Genomic DNA, 19830 nt, shown 5'->3' on the forward strand with positions numbered 1-19830 from the left:
TTAGATTCAGTCTTTCTAGGGTTTAGAAATCCTTTTTTTTCTCTTTATTCTTTTCAATCTTGATTCTTTTATTTAGAGTATACAGTCTCTATCATGGGCATATATCTTTTTTTGCCTACTGAGTGATGATGCCCTGGTTTTCCTGTAGAAGCACTGCTTTTCCAAAAGCAATCCATTTGGTTTAGTTGGGTGGACCACCTTCCAAATCCTGTTGAAGGCATGTGACCCAGGCAGGGCCTAGTGACACCAGCCCTGTCCACAACTGGGAAAAACACTTTCCTCCAAAGAGAATCAGAGTGATAGCCTGACTGGGTGTGTCCAATGTGGTGGTAGAAGATCCCGCACATGGTGGGAAACAGTGGGGTGCTTGTGACATTTGTTGAGCCCTGGATCCAGGCATGTCTGCAGCCAAGAAGTCTTCTTCTTGTGTAAGCCAGTTTAAAACTGATTTCTGTTTGTGGTGCCTGGGTGGCTCACTTGGTTAGTTGTCAGGCTTTGGCTCAGGTCATGATCTCATGGTTCATGAGTTCTAGCCCCCATTGTGCTCTGTGCTGACAGCTCAGTCTTGAGCCTGCTTTGGATTCTGTGTCTCCCTTGTTCTCTGTCCCTTCCCCACTCATGCTCTGCCTCTCTCTCTCTCTCTCTCAAAAATAAATAAACATTAAAAAATAAAAAAAAATGATTTCTGTCACTTCAGCCAAGAATCTTGTTTAATAGACCATCCCTGAAAATTGTGTCACTATGGCTTGGACAATCATATTCTCATAGGAGGTGCTGGTGGCTCAGATTTATTTTGGAGCTGCATTTCCATAGGAAACATAGTTTTTATTTGTATTTTATGTGTGTTTAGGGTGGTTTAGTGGGGTAGGATGGATGTGTGTGTGTGTGTGTGTGTGTGTGTGTGTGTGTGTGTAAGAAGTTCTGTCAAGTGTCTTATCAGGGCTGCCACTGTGTTTGTTTAAATGTCTCATAAAAGTCAATGAGGGAGATCAGGTCGAGGATAAAGCCTGGCTTTTTGCCACCAGAAACCAAGTGAAAATTGACAGTAACTAACACTATTCTGGGTACCATGGTTTAGTTTTTTTTTAAATCCAGGTCATATTGCTGGTGTGAATGTAAAATGATAGCTGCTGTGGAAAACAGCTTGGCAGGCAGTTCCTTAAAAAGTTAAATACAAGATTACCATTTGATCCCACAATTCCACTCAGATACTTGTATAACAGTGTTCATAGCAGCATTCTTCAGTAGCCAACAGGTGGACACAATCCCAATGTCTATCAACACCTGAATGGATAAAATATGGTATATACATCCAACAGAATTTTGTTCAGTCTTTAAGAGTAATAAAATTGTGATACATGTGAAATATGGATGAACCTTGAAAACACCATGCTAAGTGAAATAAACCAGACACAAAAGGATAAATATTGTATGATTTAACTTATATGAGGTACTTAGAATAGGCACACTTATGGAGACAGAAAGTAGAGTAGAGATTACCAGGGGCTGGGAGGAGGGGAGGATGGGGAGTTATTGTTTAATGGGTACAGAGCTCCTGATTGGGATGATAAGAAAGTTCTGGAAGTGAAAAGTGGTGATGTGTGTACAACATTGTGGATATACTTAATGCCACTGAATTGTACATGGTTAAAATGATGAATTTTATATTATGCATATTTTATCACCAAAATGAAAAAATACAACCTGCAGACATTAGTGCTTCCTCTGATTTAGTATGCATATCATGGATGGGGAGTCAATATTTGTTTACAATATTTTTCTTTTTATGTAAAATTTACATGTAAGGAACTGCACGAATCTTTTTTTTTTTTTTTAGAGAGAGAAAAAGTAGGGGGAGCACAAGTGGGGGAGGGGCAGAAAGAGAAGGAGATAGACAATCTCAAGCAGGCACCATGCCCAGTACAGAACCTGACATGGGCTCAATCCCATGACTTTGAGATCATGACCTGAGCTGAAATTAAGAGTTGGATGTTCAACCAACTGAGCCACCCAGGCGCCCCTGAACTGCACAAATCTTTGAGTTTTAACAAACGCATACACCTATATAACCCAAATTCTTATTAAGATACAGAATATTATCATCACTTTGGAAGTTCCTTCATGACCTTCCCTGTGAAATGCTCTGATATAATTTTTTAAAGTTTATTTATTTACTTTGAGAGAGAGAGCGCGCGCACGCATGAACAAGTGGGGGAAGGGCAGAGAAACAGGGAGTGGGAGGGAGAGGAAGAGAATCCCAAGCAGGTTCCACAATGTCAGTGTAGAGCCTGATGCAGGGCTTGAATCCACGAACTCTGAGATCATGACCTGATCCAAAAGCAAGAGTAGACACTTAACTGACTGAGCCACCCAGGTGTCCTGCTCTGATATAATTTTTTTTAATGTTTTTATTTATTTTCAAGACAGAGAGAGACAGAGCATGAGCAGGGGAGGGGCAGAGAGAGAGGGAGACACATAATCTGAAGCAGGCTCCAGGCTCTGAGCTGTCAGCACAGAGCCGGATGCGGGGCTTGAACTCACAGACTGTGAGATCATGACCTGAGCTGAAGTTGGATGTTTAACAGACTGAGCCACCCAGGCGCCCCTGATATAATTTTTAAAAGCAGAATAGAGAATCTACAAGCGAGGATTTGTTTTTTTGCTTCTACCTATATTGGCCCTCCGAGTGTTGTGTGATTAGCAATCTAGTGCTGTTCCTGGATGTGGAGGAAGAGGAGAGGGTACAGAAAGCTGAGGAAAGGACACTTCTGTCCCAATGTTGGGATATGGGATGCAGGTGGAAGTAAAGAGAATATGTATTCTGAAATTCACACGAGTTAGTTTTATCTTCTCACTAAAGCAGTCTAATCAGAATTGTCTCTTGGTATATTCCCTTATTGTCCACTTCTCTTTGGCTCTTAGCAAAATCCCTCTCTAGCCCCTTGGGCTGAGCCCAATGACTTTGAGCCAACAGCCCACGGCTCTCAGAGAAGTTCTGTGTTATTGAGACTGCATGGCTAATGACTGACCAGTGGCAGTTCCTCATGTGAATGTTGTGTGAATGGACTGGCTGAGCAATGACAGTGCAAATCTCGGAAAGATAAATCCTCCAAATAGGAGACTTGCCTTGATTTAACCTATCTAAAGACAGTCTGTTTTCCCCTCTTTCTCCTCCTCCTTTTCCTTTACCAATTCTTAGGTTTTTTAAATTGAACTGTATACTTCTGAATCTGTTACCTCATGAGAAGAATGCATATTATTTTTTTTAATTGGAATAATACAGCAGAAAGAGAAAGTATCTTTTTTTATGCTCCAGGAAGCATACCTGGTTTATAACTTTTGAAGACTTTTAAAAATACATACAAAAATGTGTATGTCTCTCTGTATTTTTTTTTTTTTTTTTTTTTTTTTTTTTGAGAGGGCTCATGTGAATGAGGGGCAGAGAGAGAGGGAGAGAGGGACAGAAGCGGGGCTCACCTGAAGCGGGGCTTGAGCTCACTGGAAGCAGAGCTGGATCTCACAAACTGAGATCATGACCTGAGCGAAAGTCCGATGCTTAACTGACTGAGCCACCCACATGCCCCTGTCTCTATATTTTAAAAAAATTTAACAAATTATTCATACTGATCTACAACTTGCTTTTTTACCTGAGATGTATATTTCACAGGCATTACTATGTGCTTCTTCTGCTGTAAGATCTACTGACTTCGAGAAAATGACTCACAAAACAACCTGAGAGTTTTATTTTATTTTACTTTATTTTATTTTATTTTTGTTTTATTGGGTTTATTCTTTTCAAAGTCATGTGGATTAATTTAAGTGTCTCAAGTAAAACTTTGGTTACAAAATGACATGGTTGGCCAAGAAAACAATTTAGGAACTCACAATTTTCCATCCACTGACTTTTGAACATTTTTTAGGAGAACCCCTTCTCCCAAGGCTGGTTTTAAAGAGTGCTTAAGTAATAAATCTGCTTGAGGAATTGTACTTAGCCATTTCTTTACTAAGGGATGAGCAGAAAAGAAAATAAAGTAAGGAAGAAAAATTTTGAGCTTCCTTATCACACCAGAAGGAAATTCCAACTCATAGTTACAAAATGGGATACCCTAAGACCCTAAGCAACATATTTACTACAATTTTTGCCTTTAAGAAAGCCTCCTGATCCTATCAGTTTCCGTTCTTAAGCAAGGCATGGAAAGGTCTTAATATCTGGGTTAGATGGGGACAAAAAGGTCTCCAGTAATCTAATAAACCAACAAAAGCCTGCAATTCCTTTACTGGTTCAGGGATTGGGAAGGCTTGTATTTTATCAATGACTGCCTCTGGCACCACTTTGGTCTTACCTGCCCAGATGACACCCAGGACACTGCCCAGGTGACACCCAGGAAGGATCTGGTCAGTATTTACTTCCCATCCTTGTGACTTCAAGTGCACCTGTAATGACGCAGCTGCTTGACACAGGAAGGATAAATCATCACAAGTTAACATTACATCATCTATGTAGTGATAAAGTACCATCTCCTCTGGCAATACCCAGTTTTCCAAATCTCTGGCTACCATCCTATGACAAATTGCGGGACTATGGAGGCACTCTTGGGGCAATGCCTGGAAGAGCCATTGTCTCCTGTTGCATGTAAATAATCTATTGTCATTCACCAGGTCCAATTAGATTTCTTTTTTTTTTTTTTTAATGTTTATTTTAGAGACAGAGAGAGCACAAGCTGAGGAGGGGCAGAAAGAGCCAGAGACAGAATCTGAAGTAGGCTGCAGGCTGTGAGCTGTCAGCACAGAGCACAATGTGGGGTTCGAACCCATGAACCATGAGATCATGACCTGAGCCAAAGTTGGACACTTAACCGACTGAGCCACCCAGGCGCCCCTAGATTTCTTTACAGGCCAAACTAGACTATTATTGGATGGGCTTTGAGCAGGCCTGATTATCTCTGCCTTTCCTAATTCTTTGATGGTGTCAGTAAACTTGTTATGCTCCCCACCCCCCGTACTTTATATTGTTTTATGCTTATTATTCTTCAGAGGAACTGGCAGCTGTATAGATTCCCATTTTGCAGAACCCACAGTGATGGGTTTTACGACTCCAATGTGCAACTTGAATTTGCCTGTCATGGTAGTTAGGTCTAGATCCTGTAAAACATCTACACCCAAAACATACTGAAGAATGGGTGATACATGCACTAGAAAACAGCAGGGTGGGAGCCTGCCAATCTGTAGGTAGAGACTAGTTTGTCTGACCTTGATAATTTATCTCCCATAGTATCAATTGCTTCTATTTCTCCCTGAGATATCAAGGAGTTTCCATAGATTAGTGTGCATTCAGCTCCAGTGTACATTAGAGCTAGTACAGTCTGTCTGGTAGTGTGAAACTAATAAATGATTAATTCAACATGGGGCCTCTGGTCACCCCTATTGTACTCACCAGAGGGCAATGTTGATCTAACTTCTAATCTCTAGGAGTAAGGAGTACCCATACTCTAAATTCACTTGTTAGCAGAGGGGCACTCAGGAACACATCTGGCTTTTTTGAGCCTTCTTTCAAGGGAATAAACTGCTTTCCTTTAGTCAATGCCTTCCATAGGCTTAGCAAGACCCATTGGATTGTTTGTCTATATTTCCTCTTGGGGTCCTAGATAATATTAGAGTTTACAACTAGTAAATCTAGTTGTTTACTAGAGACCCTGATGGACCCCCTTTCTGCCATTTTATTATTGGCAGGTTCCTTTGTTTTTCCATTTTTCAACCCATCTATTTCCCCTATGCCAGATTCTTTTGGTTTCATGTAAGTCAGCCATCATAGCCACTACTGTAGCAATGGACTGATTAACCATAGGTGCAAGGACAGATACTAAAGTCTCATAACATGCCCCTGAGGCATGGTCTTTCATATAAGAGGAAAATAATTATTTGGTCCTCTAAAATGCTGAATGTAAATGGCATGTTTCATTCCCAGTTCTCATATAATTTCTTATAGTTCTTCCATAGAGGTCCAGTGTAATGGAGGGTAGGGAAAAATCCCCTTCATTAGGCCAAGTCATCTTTTTTTTTTTTTTTAATTTACATCCAAGTTAGCATATAGTGCAAACAATGATTTCAGGAGTAGATTCCTTAATGCCCCTTACCCATTTAGCCCATCCCCTCCCACAACCCCTCCAGTAACCCTGTTTGTTCTCCATATTTAAAGAGTCTGTTATGTTTTGTCCCGCTCCCTGTTTTTATATTATTTTTGCTTCCCTTCCCTGATGTTCATCTGTTTTGTATCTTAAAGTCCTCATATGAGTGAAGTCATATGATATTTGTCTTTCTCTGACTGACTAATTTCACTTAGCATAATACCCTCTAGTTCCATCCACGTAGTTGTGAATGGCAAGATTTCATTCTTTTCGACTGCTGAGTAATACTCCACTGTGTGTATATATATATATATATCATATACATATATATACATATACACATATATATATCACATCTTCTTTACCATTCATTCATCAATGGATATTTGGGCTTTTTCCATACTTTGTAGGCCAGGTCATTTTAATGCTAGAGTTTATCAAATCAATCAAATTAGCTAAGCACTTACCCATGCCTGCGGCATGGTATATAACCTTTGTTCCAAGGCAGGTTGAGCAGTGACTGAGGCCATTTTTGACATCTCAGACCCTCTAACACAATACCATCTGTCCCAATATTCCACAGTTGTAACATACAAGATGCATCCCTTCTTGGCCTTTTTGCTTAAAATGCCTCATTAGCTCCACTAATTCACCTCATAGTCATTTTCTGACTTGTTGGAATTTATTCTTGGTTATCTCAAGGCTCATGAGGGGCCTGGGTCTTTGTTTGAATCAAAGGGTATGACTGTAAGTCATTTTCCTCCTCTATTATAATATCCTCCCCATAAGCGGAGTCATTATTCCAGGGATCCTAAGCTTTAGGGTCCCAATTCTCTTGAAATATAATAATTCTCACTTTAGTGTATGGTAGCCTGCACCCATGCATCTTTGCCATTGTACATGCCATACTTTCTAAGCATTTCTCCTGCTGTTGTATTCTTGTGGATAAGATATCCATATTAGATGTGGCTTGTACATCCTTTTCCAAAGTCAGTGCTTCTCTAGTCTGTTCTAATTCTCTCCTTACTTATAATTCTGCAGTGTCTCATAATGCACATATCTCTGGCCAAGCTACTGCCACAATAGCTTGTTCACTTTCCCTTCCCTTTTCCCTACCATTCTAGATAGGATATCTAACAATCCTTTGGGCGATTTCAGGGTATCCCCCTATTCATGCACTGCTCCAAAATGCTCAAAAAACCTAGCTGAGTCTTCCCACATGACAGTGGCTGGCCAGCTTGGGATTTCCCCCACCGACAATGGGCTTTCCCCTGACAGAGCCCCTTTATCTCTGCTTGTTTTGTTTTAGGTCTCTAGCTTAGCTCACCAATTGTTAGAAGATGGAAGAGGAACAGTAAAGTATCCTTTGAGATACTTTGAAACCTAAAAATGAAGTAAGCCACTCCATACCATTTACATACAGTTTTACTGATATGGGGATTGGGTGGATGACGATCCAGGTGCTTTGCAGCTGTTGTCTGCAAGGTCTGGAGCTTAATCCACAGATTTTATAGAGCAAGGGGGTGTGCAGAGGCCATTGTGGAGTCAAAGTGTTTAACATTTAACAGATCATCTGTGCACCAGAGTGGGGGAAGGGAAGAATCGATGTTATCTCTACTAGTTATCTAAACAACCTTAGGGATGATCAGATTAAGCCTTCTTGCATTCTGGTTAGGGGATACATAAACCTCCAAGGAGCTGGAACAAGTATCCCTGAGGGAGATCATTGCAGGGACAGGAACAAGATGGAAGGCCAAAGAATCAGTCTGCTCTCCTACACCTACACTAAATGTAGTCTAGATGCTTTTGGTATATTGTAGAAGAAAAGGTATCCAATGGTTTGGGAGTTTCAAATGTTAGAGTGGATTTGTCATGTAACAATGCTCACTCACCACAGAAGGGTATATATAGAGGACACACCTTCTTCCACTATGACTGTAAGAAATAAATTTGTGAGGGAAATCCTAGTATCTTTGAAAAGCTCTGTGGTCACTCTTCTCAACAGATTAGAAATTACAGTGGAAAATGCTGCCACTGAATTGAGATTCTTAAATGCAATGGGGTAAGTGGATCCTGGGTGGCAGGAGCCAAATGGTGGCACTTAATCACCAAAGATAAGGTGGATGTAGAGGCCACTTTTAGGTGACATGCTTGAGCAATAGAAACTTGAGCAAGACAAAAGGGCCCACAGTGACTACCAAGCGGATGTAAACAGGCTGAGTGACCAACCTCGACATAGCCATAGGCCCTAACCTACCAATGAGCTACTTACAACCAGGCACAGGTACCAAAAAAGGGAAAATTCCATATGTTCCCATATTTCCTCACTCCACTCTATAACTATAGTCCCTCACCACTGTGGCAGATAGTTTCTCCTTTGCTGCCTGCCCACTGCTCCATTGCAGTGTGTTCAATAAATTTCTATCTCCTTTGTTCTGGCTTGGGTGAATTCTTTCACTGCCAGTGCCACTGGCCCCCACCCAACTGGAACACACCACAGTGGACATGGTTACCAAAGTGGACAGCAGAGTTGCTGCAGTAGTTAGAACAGTCTGACTTACAAGGACCTATGGCACTGGCTAGCTGATAATAGTGTCCCTAGAAGAGAAACAGGTGGGCAGTCTACTAAATTCTTATATCATCTGTAAAAGCAGATGAGTTCTAGGTCTAACTTGAACAGCAGAAGTCTAACTTGAAAAAAAAAAAAGAGTTACAGCCCCTCAATTAATTCCAGAACTTGAGACAGTTTACAGACTCCAAACCCTTAACTGAAAAGGAACCTGGGTCCCCACTACACTGTTGATTTTTATTCTGTTTATACTCTTTTTACTGTTCATTTTTTCTCCCAGGCTTTTCCAAAGAGGCTGATAGCCTTTTATAAAGGTGATATGTTTTGGAAAAAATAAGACAATCAGACATTTTGGGAACTACTCAATACTGCCTCTGAACTGACACTAATTCTAGGAGACCCAAACCTCATACATCAGAGTAGGGGTTTATGGAGAAAGGGTGATCAATGGAGTTTTTGCTCAGGTCCATCTCAGTGGGTTCAGTATAGTTTTTTCCCCCCAGTTCCAGAATGGATAAATGGAATTGACATTCTCAGCAACTGGCAGAATTCCCACACTGGTTCCCAGATCTGTGGAGTTAGGGGTATTACAGTAGGAAAGACCAAGTGGAATTCACCAGAACTGCTTCTACCTTGCAAAATAGTAAGCCAAAAGTGGTGACACATTTCTGGAGGGATTTCAGAAATTAGGGCCACCATCAAGGACTTGAAAGATTCGGGGATCGTGATTTTCACCACCACATCCCCATTCAATTCATCTATTTGGCCTGTGAAAAAAACACATGGATCTTGAAGAATGACAGTGAATTATCATAAACTTAACCTGTGAATTATCATAAACTAACCATAAACTTAACTCAACTCCAATTGCTATTCCAGATCTGGTTACATAGATTCAGCAAATTAACGTATCCCTTACTACCTGGTATGCAGGTATTGATCTGGTAAATGCTTTTTTCCCCTCCACACCTATTAGTAAAGACCACCAGAAGCAGTTTGTTTTCAGTTGGCAAGGCCAACAATACACCTTTACCTTAGGGGCATATCAGCTCTCCAGCTGTACATCATAATTTAGTTCTCAGGGATCTTGGTTATCTTTTTTCCCCACATCATAGTGGTCCATTACATTGATGACATTATGCTAAATAGAACTAGTGAGCAGGAAGTAGCAACTATTTTAGACTTACTGGTCTTATTGGTAAGACATCTGCATGTCAGAGGGTGGGAAATAAATCCTACAAAAACTTAAGGGCTTCCCATCTCAGTAAAATTTCTAGGTGTTCAGTGATGTTGAGCATGTCAAGATATCCCTTCTAAGATGAAGCATAAATTGTTGCATCTGGCTCCACTATAACCAAAAAAGAGAATGCTTAGTGGGCCTCTTTGGATTTTGAAGGCAACATATTCCTCATTTGAGTATGCTTCTCTGGTCCATTTACTGAGTAACCCAAAAACACTGTTAAATTTTGAGTGGGGCTCAGAACAAGATAAGGCTGCAACAGGTCCAGGCTGCTATCTATGCAAGCTGCTGGGCCCCTTGGACCGTATGATTCAGTAGATTCAATGATGCTTGAAGTATCAGTAGTAGAGATGCTGTTTGGAGCCACTGATAGGCTCCAATAGGCAAATAATAATGCAGACCCTTAAGGATTTGGGGAGTGAAGTCACGCTATCCTCTGCAGATAACTATTCTCCTTTCGAAAAACAGCTTTTAGCTTGGCTACTGGGTATTAGAGAATAAATGCTTAAAAATGGGCCACCAATTTCATGAGCTGCTCATCATGAACTGTGTATTATCTGACCCACCAAGCCACAAAGCCAAATGTGCATTGCAGCACTCCATCATTATGGGATTGGGTCTAAGCAGGCCCTCAAGGCAGAAGTTACATTAGGAAGGGGCCAAATGCTCATGGCCCCCACTCCTGCCTTCTCGCTCCCAGCCTCAACCTATGGTCTCACAGGGCATTCTCTAAAATCAGTTGATTGAGGAAGAGAAAGCTTGGGCTGGTTTATAGATGGTTCTATGTGATATGCAGACACTAACTGAAGTGGACGGACAACTGTAGCACACTATGACCCCTTTTTGGGACATCCCTAAAGGACAGTGGTGAAGGGAAATCCTCCCTGTGAGCAGAACGTTGAACATCTGGTTGTTCATTTTGCTTGGAAGGAAAAATGGCCAGAAGTGCTATTATATACTAATTCATGAGCTGTAACCATGGTTTGGCTGGATTATCAGGGTCTTGGAAGAAACATGGTTGGAAAATTGCTGACAAAGAGACCTAGAGAAGAGGTGTGTGAATAGAGCTCTCTGAATGGGCAAAAAGCACGACTATATTTTTGTCCCATGCAAATGCTCACCAAAGGTAACCTCAGTAAATCAAGTGAATAAAATGACCTGTTCTGTGACTACCAGTCATTCTTTCCCCAGCCACTCCTGTGATTGCAAATGGGCTCATGAATGGTGGCTACGGTAAAAGATGGAGATTATGCATGGGTTCAGCAATATGAGAATGTGAGCTCCACAAGAGACAGACTGTGACTATACCTTTGTTCTTGTGTCCCCAGAACCGACAGCACAGTTGAATGAGGAAATATATTAACTACAAAAGTTTTAATATGTAGTACTGAGAAAAGAGACCATGGAGCAGCTCTTGGTAATAGTTTCTTATTAAGTTATTTAAAAATAGTGATGACCATGAACATTTCTGAAATTCTGTAAAGTGATGGGAGATAAACACACATACACACATACATACATATGTATGTATGTAAACATGTATATATACACTAATACTTGCTTTTCTTTAAACTCCCACAAGTTTTTTGTTTTAGATTTTTATATCAGCCAAAAGGTAACTGAGTTTAGGAAACAGCCAATTTCAAATTTTATAGGCAAAACATATAAATGTGGTCTTAACTGTAACTTAACTGTAACTTTCATCAATCATAAATCACTAACAGAAATAGGGAAGTCTATACTTGCTTAAGATTTTGTAAGTACACCTTGGAGATGGTGATGAAAATTAAGTGCAAAAAATGAGTTTTCTAATTACAGTAGTTTCCCCTTATTTGTGGGTAATACATTCCCAGACTCCCAGTGGATGCCTGAAACTGCAGATAGTACCAAACTCACACTCGTTTGACCTTTGAACAACACAGGTTTGAATTGTGTAGGCCCACTTTTTTTTATACAGTATAGTTTTAATGAGTTAAACATGATGCTACTCTCACATGCTTCTACACAAGAGTTTACAAACTCTTGTATTTTAATGAAAATGTCACTTGAAAGATATATTGTACAAAGTGTACTTTCAGTGAGTTAAGCACAGGAGTATTCCAATATGCTTCTACATATAAGTTTACAGATTTATATCTCAAAAATGTTATCTGAAGTTATACATATGCAATGTGGTATCAGTGGTTTAAGCATACGGCTTATCCTGTGCATGTAGGCCCACTTACACGTGGATTCTTTTACAGTTATGTATTTTCCTAATGATTTTCTTAACATTTTTCTCTATTGTAAAAATACTGTATATGATATGTATAACATCTAAAATACATGTTAATTGTATTATTGGTAAAGTTTCTGGCCAACAGTAAGCTATTAGTTAAGGTTTGGGGAGTCAAAAAGAGACTTCGGGAATTCAAAAGTTATACAGATTTTCAACTGCATGAGATGGGGATAGGGTTGGCACCCCTAGGCCCCATGTTATTCAAGGATCAACTGCACTGTTTTTTCCTATACATATATGATAAAATTTAATTTGTAAATTAGGCATAGGATAAAATCAACATGAAAATAGAATTATAGTATATTGTAACAAGTTATGTGAATGTGGTCTCTGTCAAAATATCTTATTGTACATACTCATTCTTCTTGTGATGTGAGAGGTGATTTTATATATATATATATATATATATATATATATATATATATATATGGTATGTGATGAGATGAAGTGACGTGAATGACAGGCACTGTGATATAGCATCAGTCTACTATTGACCTCCTACTCACCTGTCAAAAGGAGGATCATTTGCTTCTGGACTGTGGTTGACTAAAACCATGGAAAGCAAAACTGCAATTAAGGAGGGACTACTATACTCTGAGCCCATTCTCTCCCCTAACAAGATGTCCATGTGTTACAGCTACAAATCCACGTAAGCCAATTCCTCCCTCATAACTTGCCAAATTGTCTCACTTTTCCTTACTTCCTCTGAAATATTAACTAGGATAAGTAACTATTTGGATGTCTGGACTATAGGAAATACTGGTAGCCTGTTCTTCAGACTAGATTTTGTAGTGATAAAATTTATTTCCAGCTCTCTTTATTTCAAGTCTATTGGCTCCTTTGAAATTCTTTTAGATGATAGATGTGGTTTGGAACTTTTCACAACTTAAAATATAAAGGTCTTTGGAAGTTACAAAAACAAATACTTTAGACATCTGAGGTGTCCTCTGCTTTGACAGACTTGAAACTTTTTAAAATACAAAGCCATCATGCTTCCCTTCAGTTTAGCACCCAGATGTTTCCTTAGAGTCTTGAGTTGTTCCAGGATTCTGTGGACACCACTGAGTTAGCCTGCTGTTGCAAAGCAAGATGAAGGAATCCTTTCTTAGAGAAAACTCAGATTGAATATGGTACATTATATTGATGTATGGACAAAAATTATTGAAGGTTTTGTGGGCTATAAGGTTCCAGTTGTCTTCAGTCTCTCATTCCCTTCATAATTGAGTATGGCTATATTAAATATTTCACCAGCTTAGTCCTTGTGTTTTCTTATTGATTCGGAGCATGAGATTTTTAAACACACGTACACCTGCTTCTTTGGCCTGCAGAATGTAGGTATATTTTCACAATTTTCCCCCTACTAATAAAAATACATGTCTTCCGTGGAACAGGTTAAAGAAAATAATCATCCATAACCCACTCAAAAGTTTGGCATATTTTCTTTCCATCTTTTAAATATACAAATATATTGTCTTATTTGTATTTACTACCTGTGCAACCATATGCTTAGGCTGTTTTTTTCCCTTCCAAGTTTAGTTTTAATTCAGAGATTACATAGCTAGCTAAGCCCCCAATTTTGACCCAGTGATCTTCCTAGGCCAGAAGCCTATTTTTGTAGTCCACACTCATCTCTTGTGGATCTTTAACACATTTTTCCAGTTACTATCAAACATGACAGACTTGTTCATCATAGACATTAAATATACTTTTGCTAACACTAGGCAACAAATAAGGCTTTTCCTAGAAGAGTTATGTGAAAGCCATCAGAGACTTGGCAGAACAAAGATAAAACAGACTTGGTAATCCAGAATCTGGTCCTTATTCAACTGCAAAGTAGTCACATGGTCTTTACCAGCAATTCAAGGAGATGCTTCAGTAACTGGCTCTGAGACTTTTTTCCCATAACCTTACTAGGTTTTAACCATCTCGAGTCAAAGGAAGAGGATCTCCTTTTCTAGTGTCTAAAACCTAAGATCTTAATGTCTTCTCACTTTCCTAAAGAGTGAATTGTTAAATTATTAAAACAATTTACCTTTGCCCTTCCAGATCGTTATGTTTTGCTAGATTCAGGGCTGGGTCAACACAGCCAATAGGCAGCTGACATAAAATCTGCATATTTGTTAATTAGAAAATCTTGAGAACCACCCAGCGTCCTTCTAATGCACCACTGGCATATCCAGTTATATCTTTATAGCCCAATTAGATTTTATAACTACACAAAAAGTTAACGCATTGAAAACAGAGAAGTTCCACCTCTACATGTTGAGTTAAAATTTATTTTAAAAGGTAAAGTTTTATATATCCTTTGAAAAAATGAAAATTCAAAAGTCTTAGAATTAAGTAATGAGTCTTCAACATTATAAAGCTATTTATAACAGCAATTAAGGTAGTGGTAAAGTTTTACCCTTATAAAAATGTCACAGAATTCAAATCACAACTTGGATCTTCACTGATTCAAGTGTCTTATCTTACATAAGGGTTTGGTCAGTTTTAAGATAAAAATTCCTCCAGATATGCTGTCCTTAAGTCCTCTAATATCCCCATCCACCAGCTTACACAGTGGGATAGCTGGCTGCCGTAGCAATTCCACAGTGGTTGTTCTGGTCTTTGGCCATTTTTACATAGCCACTCCAGCCCCATTCTGGACCCCAACTGAAAAAAGAAGATGTTTTTTGTTCTATACAAAGTATCAAGTACATATTAGCTTCATTAGTAATAGCTAATACTTAAAATAGGGCTTTTCCACATATCAGGTGCTATCAAGCACTATTCTAAGTGCTATTACATATATTGGTAAGTATATCAATTCCCACAGGTCCTTAACTTTTTAAGATAGGAAACTGAGGCAGGGCTAGGATTCCAATGTAGCAGTTTGTTTCTGCAGGCTATCTTATACCCCCTCTCAAAGAACTTTAGCAGTGAAAATGGATCCAGATGACCTCAAAGCCTCTGGGAATTGGGAAGTAGAATAAAATGGCAGGGCAACAAATGGTAACAGGAAGGACATACAGAGCCCACTGGACTCTTAGAAAATCCTTCAGAGTTAAAAGAGTCAGCAGTTGTTTCTGCTCAGTATACCTTGTTGAAAAACTGGACACAAAAAAGGAAACCAGCCCTTAACCTTACAGGTGCAAAATCCTTTATCTAAACTCTTGGGGCCAGATGTGTTTCTGAATAAAGTTTTCAAAATTTGGAAATGCAATGTTATAAATATGTAATAATAAGTCCAACAAGCTTCCTACAGAATCCTGTAATCAAACATCAGTACATTTTACCCTTATAAAAAATGTCAAGAGTGTTCACTCTAAGTTCTGGAATTTCAAAGTGAGTTTTGGATTTGAAATCAAATACTGATTCCAAACAAGCACTCCCTTTTCAATTTAATATATAACATTTAGAGTTTTATACCTGTTCTTGACAATCCAAAATTTTTTACTTGAATCCGTTTCTTCAAAGCCATAGCCAACTACAAGAACACCATGATCCAGGTTTTCGCTGCTGCAGTCTGGATCATAATAAATGCCTAGAGGAGTAAAATTTGGGGTGAGAAGCTTCAATTGACACATGACTGTAACTCACCCTATCTACCACGGTTAAGAGACATCTCAAAATTCAATGAAATGCCATTAGCAAATTACATATAAAGCTTAAATATTTACCAAAAATAGTTGTGGTAACTAATAAACTCAATTCACTAGAAATCAACAAAATTCCACTAAACCCAAAATATTTTCTATTCGAAAAGGATTTCCAATAATAAGATCTAGTTATCAAGGCTAAGACGATTTAGCTACTTCTACTATTATTACTTAGCATAATCCTTTCTACTTCTAAAATGCCAACTAAGGAAACAGCACAATATAAAATAACACTTGAGCCACAGGGTTCTTTACAGTTCAATAGTAAACATTATTTGGAAAAAAGGTCCAACAACTGGAGAATACTTACATCAATTATTTGTATTTGCAGAATTACACAGCCATTTAAAAATACTTAAGGAGAGCTTGTCATGAGAAAATGTCTAAAATATGTCAAATGGAAACATCACTATATTAAATGCACACACTCAAAACTCTACAGTCTTGGAAAGCAGGACTCCAAACCTAACACCAAACAATTATGGTGGTGTTTTCCAATTTTGCCTGCCTGAACTTCTATAATAAAAATACAAACACCTACCTGATTTATAGAACTGGAACGACTGATGGCCTGCATCAATAGCAACAGAGATGGGCCCCATAGTTGCCACTGCCTTCATCAGGGCCTTCTCCCGCTGAGGGATGTCCACAAAGCCGGTGTCATTGGCAGCAGAACACTCAGGCTTGTAGTTACAGGGCTCTGAGTCCTTTTAAAGGTAAATGGGAAAGAAATTTGATCACTACCATCCACACCTCCAGTTCTAGGACCTCAAGACTCAGCAGTTTGCAGCTTAATGATTTCCAAGTCAGCTTTGTTGTGAGGTAATAGCCAAATGTTTCTGATTTGAAATTGAAAACTTAGCAGATGTTATCTTCAGTGAAACCCCTTAGGCCTACTTGTCCATAAGAAATTTTTCACTATGCAGAAATTATGTGCAGAATGGTGTATAAAAAGCCTCCAAGTTACACAGAATTAAGGACAGCTATGTGCTAACCATCTAATCAGAGAACCTGTGCTAAGGCTGATAATTTATAGTGACAGTTCTGTCAGTTTGCATCTAAAATGTGAATGCTGAGAAAAGTGTCTGTTATCTTTGAAAATGTTCAGCTTTCAAAAGCTGAGCTGGAATAACAAGATAAGGAGCTCCATTTACCCTTCCAAGATACGGATAAGACTCCTCTGTGTCCAGGCCTCCATTTTCCTTAACATACCGGAAGGCATTATCCATTAGGCCACCATTGCAGCCCTCATTGCCTTGAGGCCGAGAGCAGTCCACCAGGTTCTGCTCACTCAATGAAACAAGTTGGCCAGTTTTCCGGAACATCTGTCCTTCAAGAGCACCAGTTGCACTAAAAGCCCAACAAGAACCACACTGACCCTGAAAATAAAAAAGTTATCAGTTTATAAGATAAATACAAAGATTCACAATAACCCATATACCCGAATATTCTTAAAACAAAACAAAACAAAACAAAACAAAACAAAACAAAACAAACAAACTCCACTGTCTACCAAAGCAAGGACACTAATTCCTTTTTGGCTTTATTCTTGGAAGGAGATCTGCTAAATATTATCATACCTGATTCTTCACAGGAGTTACATAGCCTTTCTCTCTCCAATCCACAGATTTGGGGATCTCAGCAAATACAGGTTCTTGGAACACTTTCCCTTTCTTGTGCTTCTGGTTTTGAAAACCATTCATCACCTGCCTGAATTCTTCATTGGTCTTTAAGGAAAAGTAAGGAAAATGTTGAAAAGGCAAGAGGTTATTTTGCTAAAGTACAGAGGACAGGAAGCACAAAAAGCACAGCAATCCACGCTGACACTCACCATGTCACCAAAAGCATTCATTGCCATTGTGAAGCCATGTTTCCCTTGGCTATATTCTCGGTTATGCAGTTCAATCATTTTTATATTCTTCTCCCACACTGCTCTCCTCCATCCTTCTTCATTCTAGAGGCAAATATATAACTTACCATCTTTATTCCTACTTAAAACCAGCCCATCTTCACCTAGTGGATTTGCAGACAGGGAAAAAAACCATGGCCCAGGATGGCTTATATTTCTGGGAGCTGTTCTCTAGCAACCACACAACAGGAATTATGCCCCATATTGTGCTCAATAATGGGTGCGATGAAGTTATTGCCTTGGTGAAAGCTGACTTCTACATGCTACTCTCTGGCTATAAACTCCCAACGGCAAGGGACTCTTTCTCTTTGGGGGCCCCTTTGGACAGTTTCATATGTTACCTACCATGCCATATAATCTCTTGTGTGTTGCCTTCCATTGGTACCATTGTGCATTTAAACTTTGATCGAATTTTGAAGCAGCTGAGCCTATTCCCAAGCAAAGGGCAGTCAGGAAGAGTGAAGGATTCATGTTTCAAAAACCTAGAAAGGAAAATGAAATCAGTATTTGATGAGACCAATCCTTTAAAAAAGCCATCCTATTTTCTCCTGAGATGTTGCAGAGTAAAAACATTTAAAGTACCTTTGCAAATATTTACAGGTCCCTGGAAGAAGGCTAAGGATGTGGGTGGAGAAAAACAGGCCAAGGACTTGGAGGTATATGATTCAGCCATCAAAATTAAAAACAGGCTGACAAGTGCTATAGGAATTGAAACAGACTTCATTGTAATAGTGCAATGATAATTTAGGTTTTGATCAGAGTTTCAGAATCTTAAGGCAACTAAGAAGCTGTTGGTCCAAGTTCTTTACTGAAAATACCGAGGTGACCCAGGAAATCTTATTTATCAGAACACCTGATCCCAAGTAGGGACAGGGATCCCCAGGGGTTAGGTAGCCACCTCACATCTTTCTTTTGACAAATATACAGCAAGGGGTGAGACATGCTTCTTGAATTGAAAGCTTTCTGAAAGACCTTCCCAGAAGGTGGGCAGGATTGCACCCAGTGCTCTGCTGTCCCCACATTTGGTCTCTGCCGCCAGCACCGCCATTAACTACCCCCAAACTGAGGAAGAAATCACGAGGCAAGAGGGCGTCCAGAGCCCCAGTTCCCGACCGGGACAGGGCCACGCTCTCCCGGAGTTCAGAGCACCTTCTCGGGCCTGGCCCAGAGGGACACTGCAGGCGAGGCCAGGCCGGAGGCTCTCCGCCCCGCTCGCCTCCCTCAGCTTCCAGACGATGTTCACAGACCGAGGTACAGGGAGCGCTGGGCCCCACAGCCCTTGCGGAGGTCAGCCTGCCCTGTACCTCCTGGCCAGGCCCAGTCCCGTGGGGGCCCGGCTGCCAGACCTGTGCCCGCCACGGCCCTGAGACGGACCGACTCCTGCACAGCCTAGGACCTCCCCGTGGTCTCAGTGTCGCCCTGGGTTCCCCGAACCGCCCTGCCCCCACTTCCCATCTTCAAGGCTTACAGGATCCAGGCAGCGTCGGCTCAGCCTCACCAACTCCAGGCAAGTAGATGTTTTTATTCCCGCGGGTCGCGCCCCACACTTGCCCGTGCCCTGGGGTGAATCCCCTCCTCCAGTACCGGTCCCCAGACCAAGAAGTTGACCTACGGCGTCCACAGCTGCGCAGGCGCACTCCACAGACACACACACACAACCCTTCCCAGATCGCCGAGGCCGGGGATTGTGGCCCAGCTGCTCCTGACTCAGCCTTTAAGGCCTCGGGAATTCTGCGCGCCTGGCCCGCCCTTACGGTCTGCTCGCGCCGCGATTGGCTGCACCGGCCTGTGGGCGGGGCCTCCAGGCTTGGGACTCCCAGCGCGTGACGCGGATCAGTCTCAACTTGTCCCAGGACTGCTGGGCCTTGCTTCTGTGCGCTCCCGACATCGCTGAGGAGGGGGTGAGGCACCTCACTGGGGACCCGGATCAACTTACTACCCCGAATTCATGAGATCGGCGGGTGGTCGTACTGGAGCCCCTAGCGCGTCGCTTTGTGGGTCCTTAGGTGCTGAAGTTTTTGGTTAAAATCTCCCGGAGGACTGAGAACGGTATATTCTAGTCCAGTGGTTC

At 40.6% G+C, this 19830-nt stretch overlaps 1 protein-coding gene across 4 annotated transcripts in view; it reads right to left on the reverse strand.

Moving 5' to 3' along the window:
* LOC115499531 (cathepsin L1) overlaps positions 1–19457 on the reverse strand; it is a 54711-nt gene extending 35254 nt beyond the window's left edge. The window contains exons 1-8 of one of the 4 annotated variants that reach the window (XM_030293580.1): positions 19228–19457; positions 18105–18241; positions 17682–17804; positions 17431–17577; positions 17005–17229; positions 16392–16557; positions 15621–15735; positions 12648–13286 (exon numbers count right to left, since the gene is read on the reverse strand). In XM_030293580.1, the coding sequence (XP_030149440.1) occupies positions 13217–13286; positions 15621–15735; positions 16392–16557; positions 17005–17229; positions 17431–17577; positions 17682–17804; positions 18105–18230 (972 nt within the window). In that variant the 5' untranslated portion in view covers positions 18231–18241; positions 19228–19457 and the 3' untranslated portion in view covers positions 12648–13216. Of the gene's footprint in view, positions 1–12647; positions 13287–13525; positions 14865–15620; positions 15736–16391; positions 16558–17004; positions 17230–17430; positions 17578–17681; positions 17805–18104; positions 18242–19227 lie in introns of those variants that run through there. The other 3 variants (XM_030293577.1, XM_030293578.1, XM_030293581.1) reach the window with 3 other exon arrangements.
* Positions 19458–19830: the final 373 nt, after the last annotated feature.

This window comes from Lynx canadensis, chromosome D4, assembly GCF_007474595.2.
Source record: "Lynx canadensis isolate LIC74 chromosome D4, mLynCan4.pri.v2, whole genome shotgun sequence".
NCBI lineage: Eukaryota > Metazoa > Chordata > Mammalia > Carnivora > Felidae > Lynx > Lynx canadensis.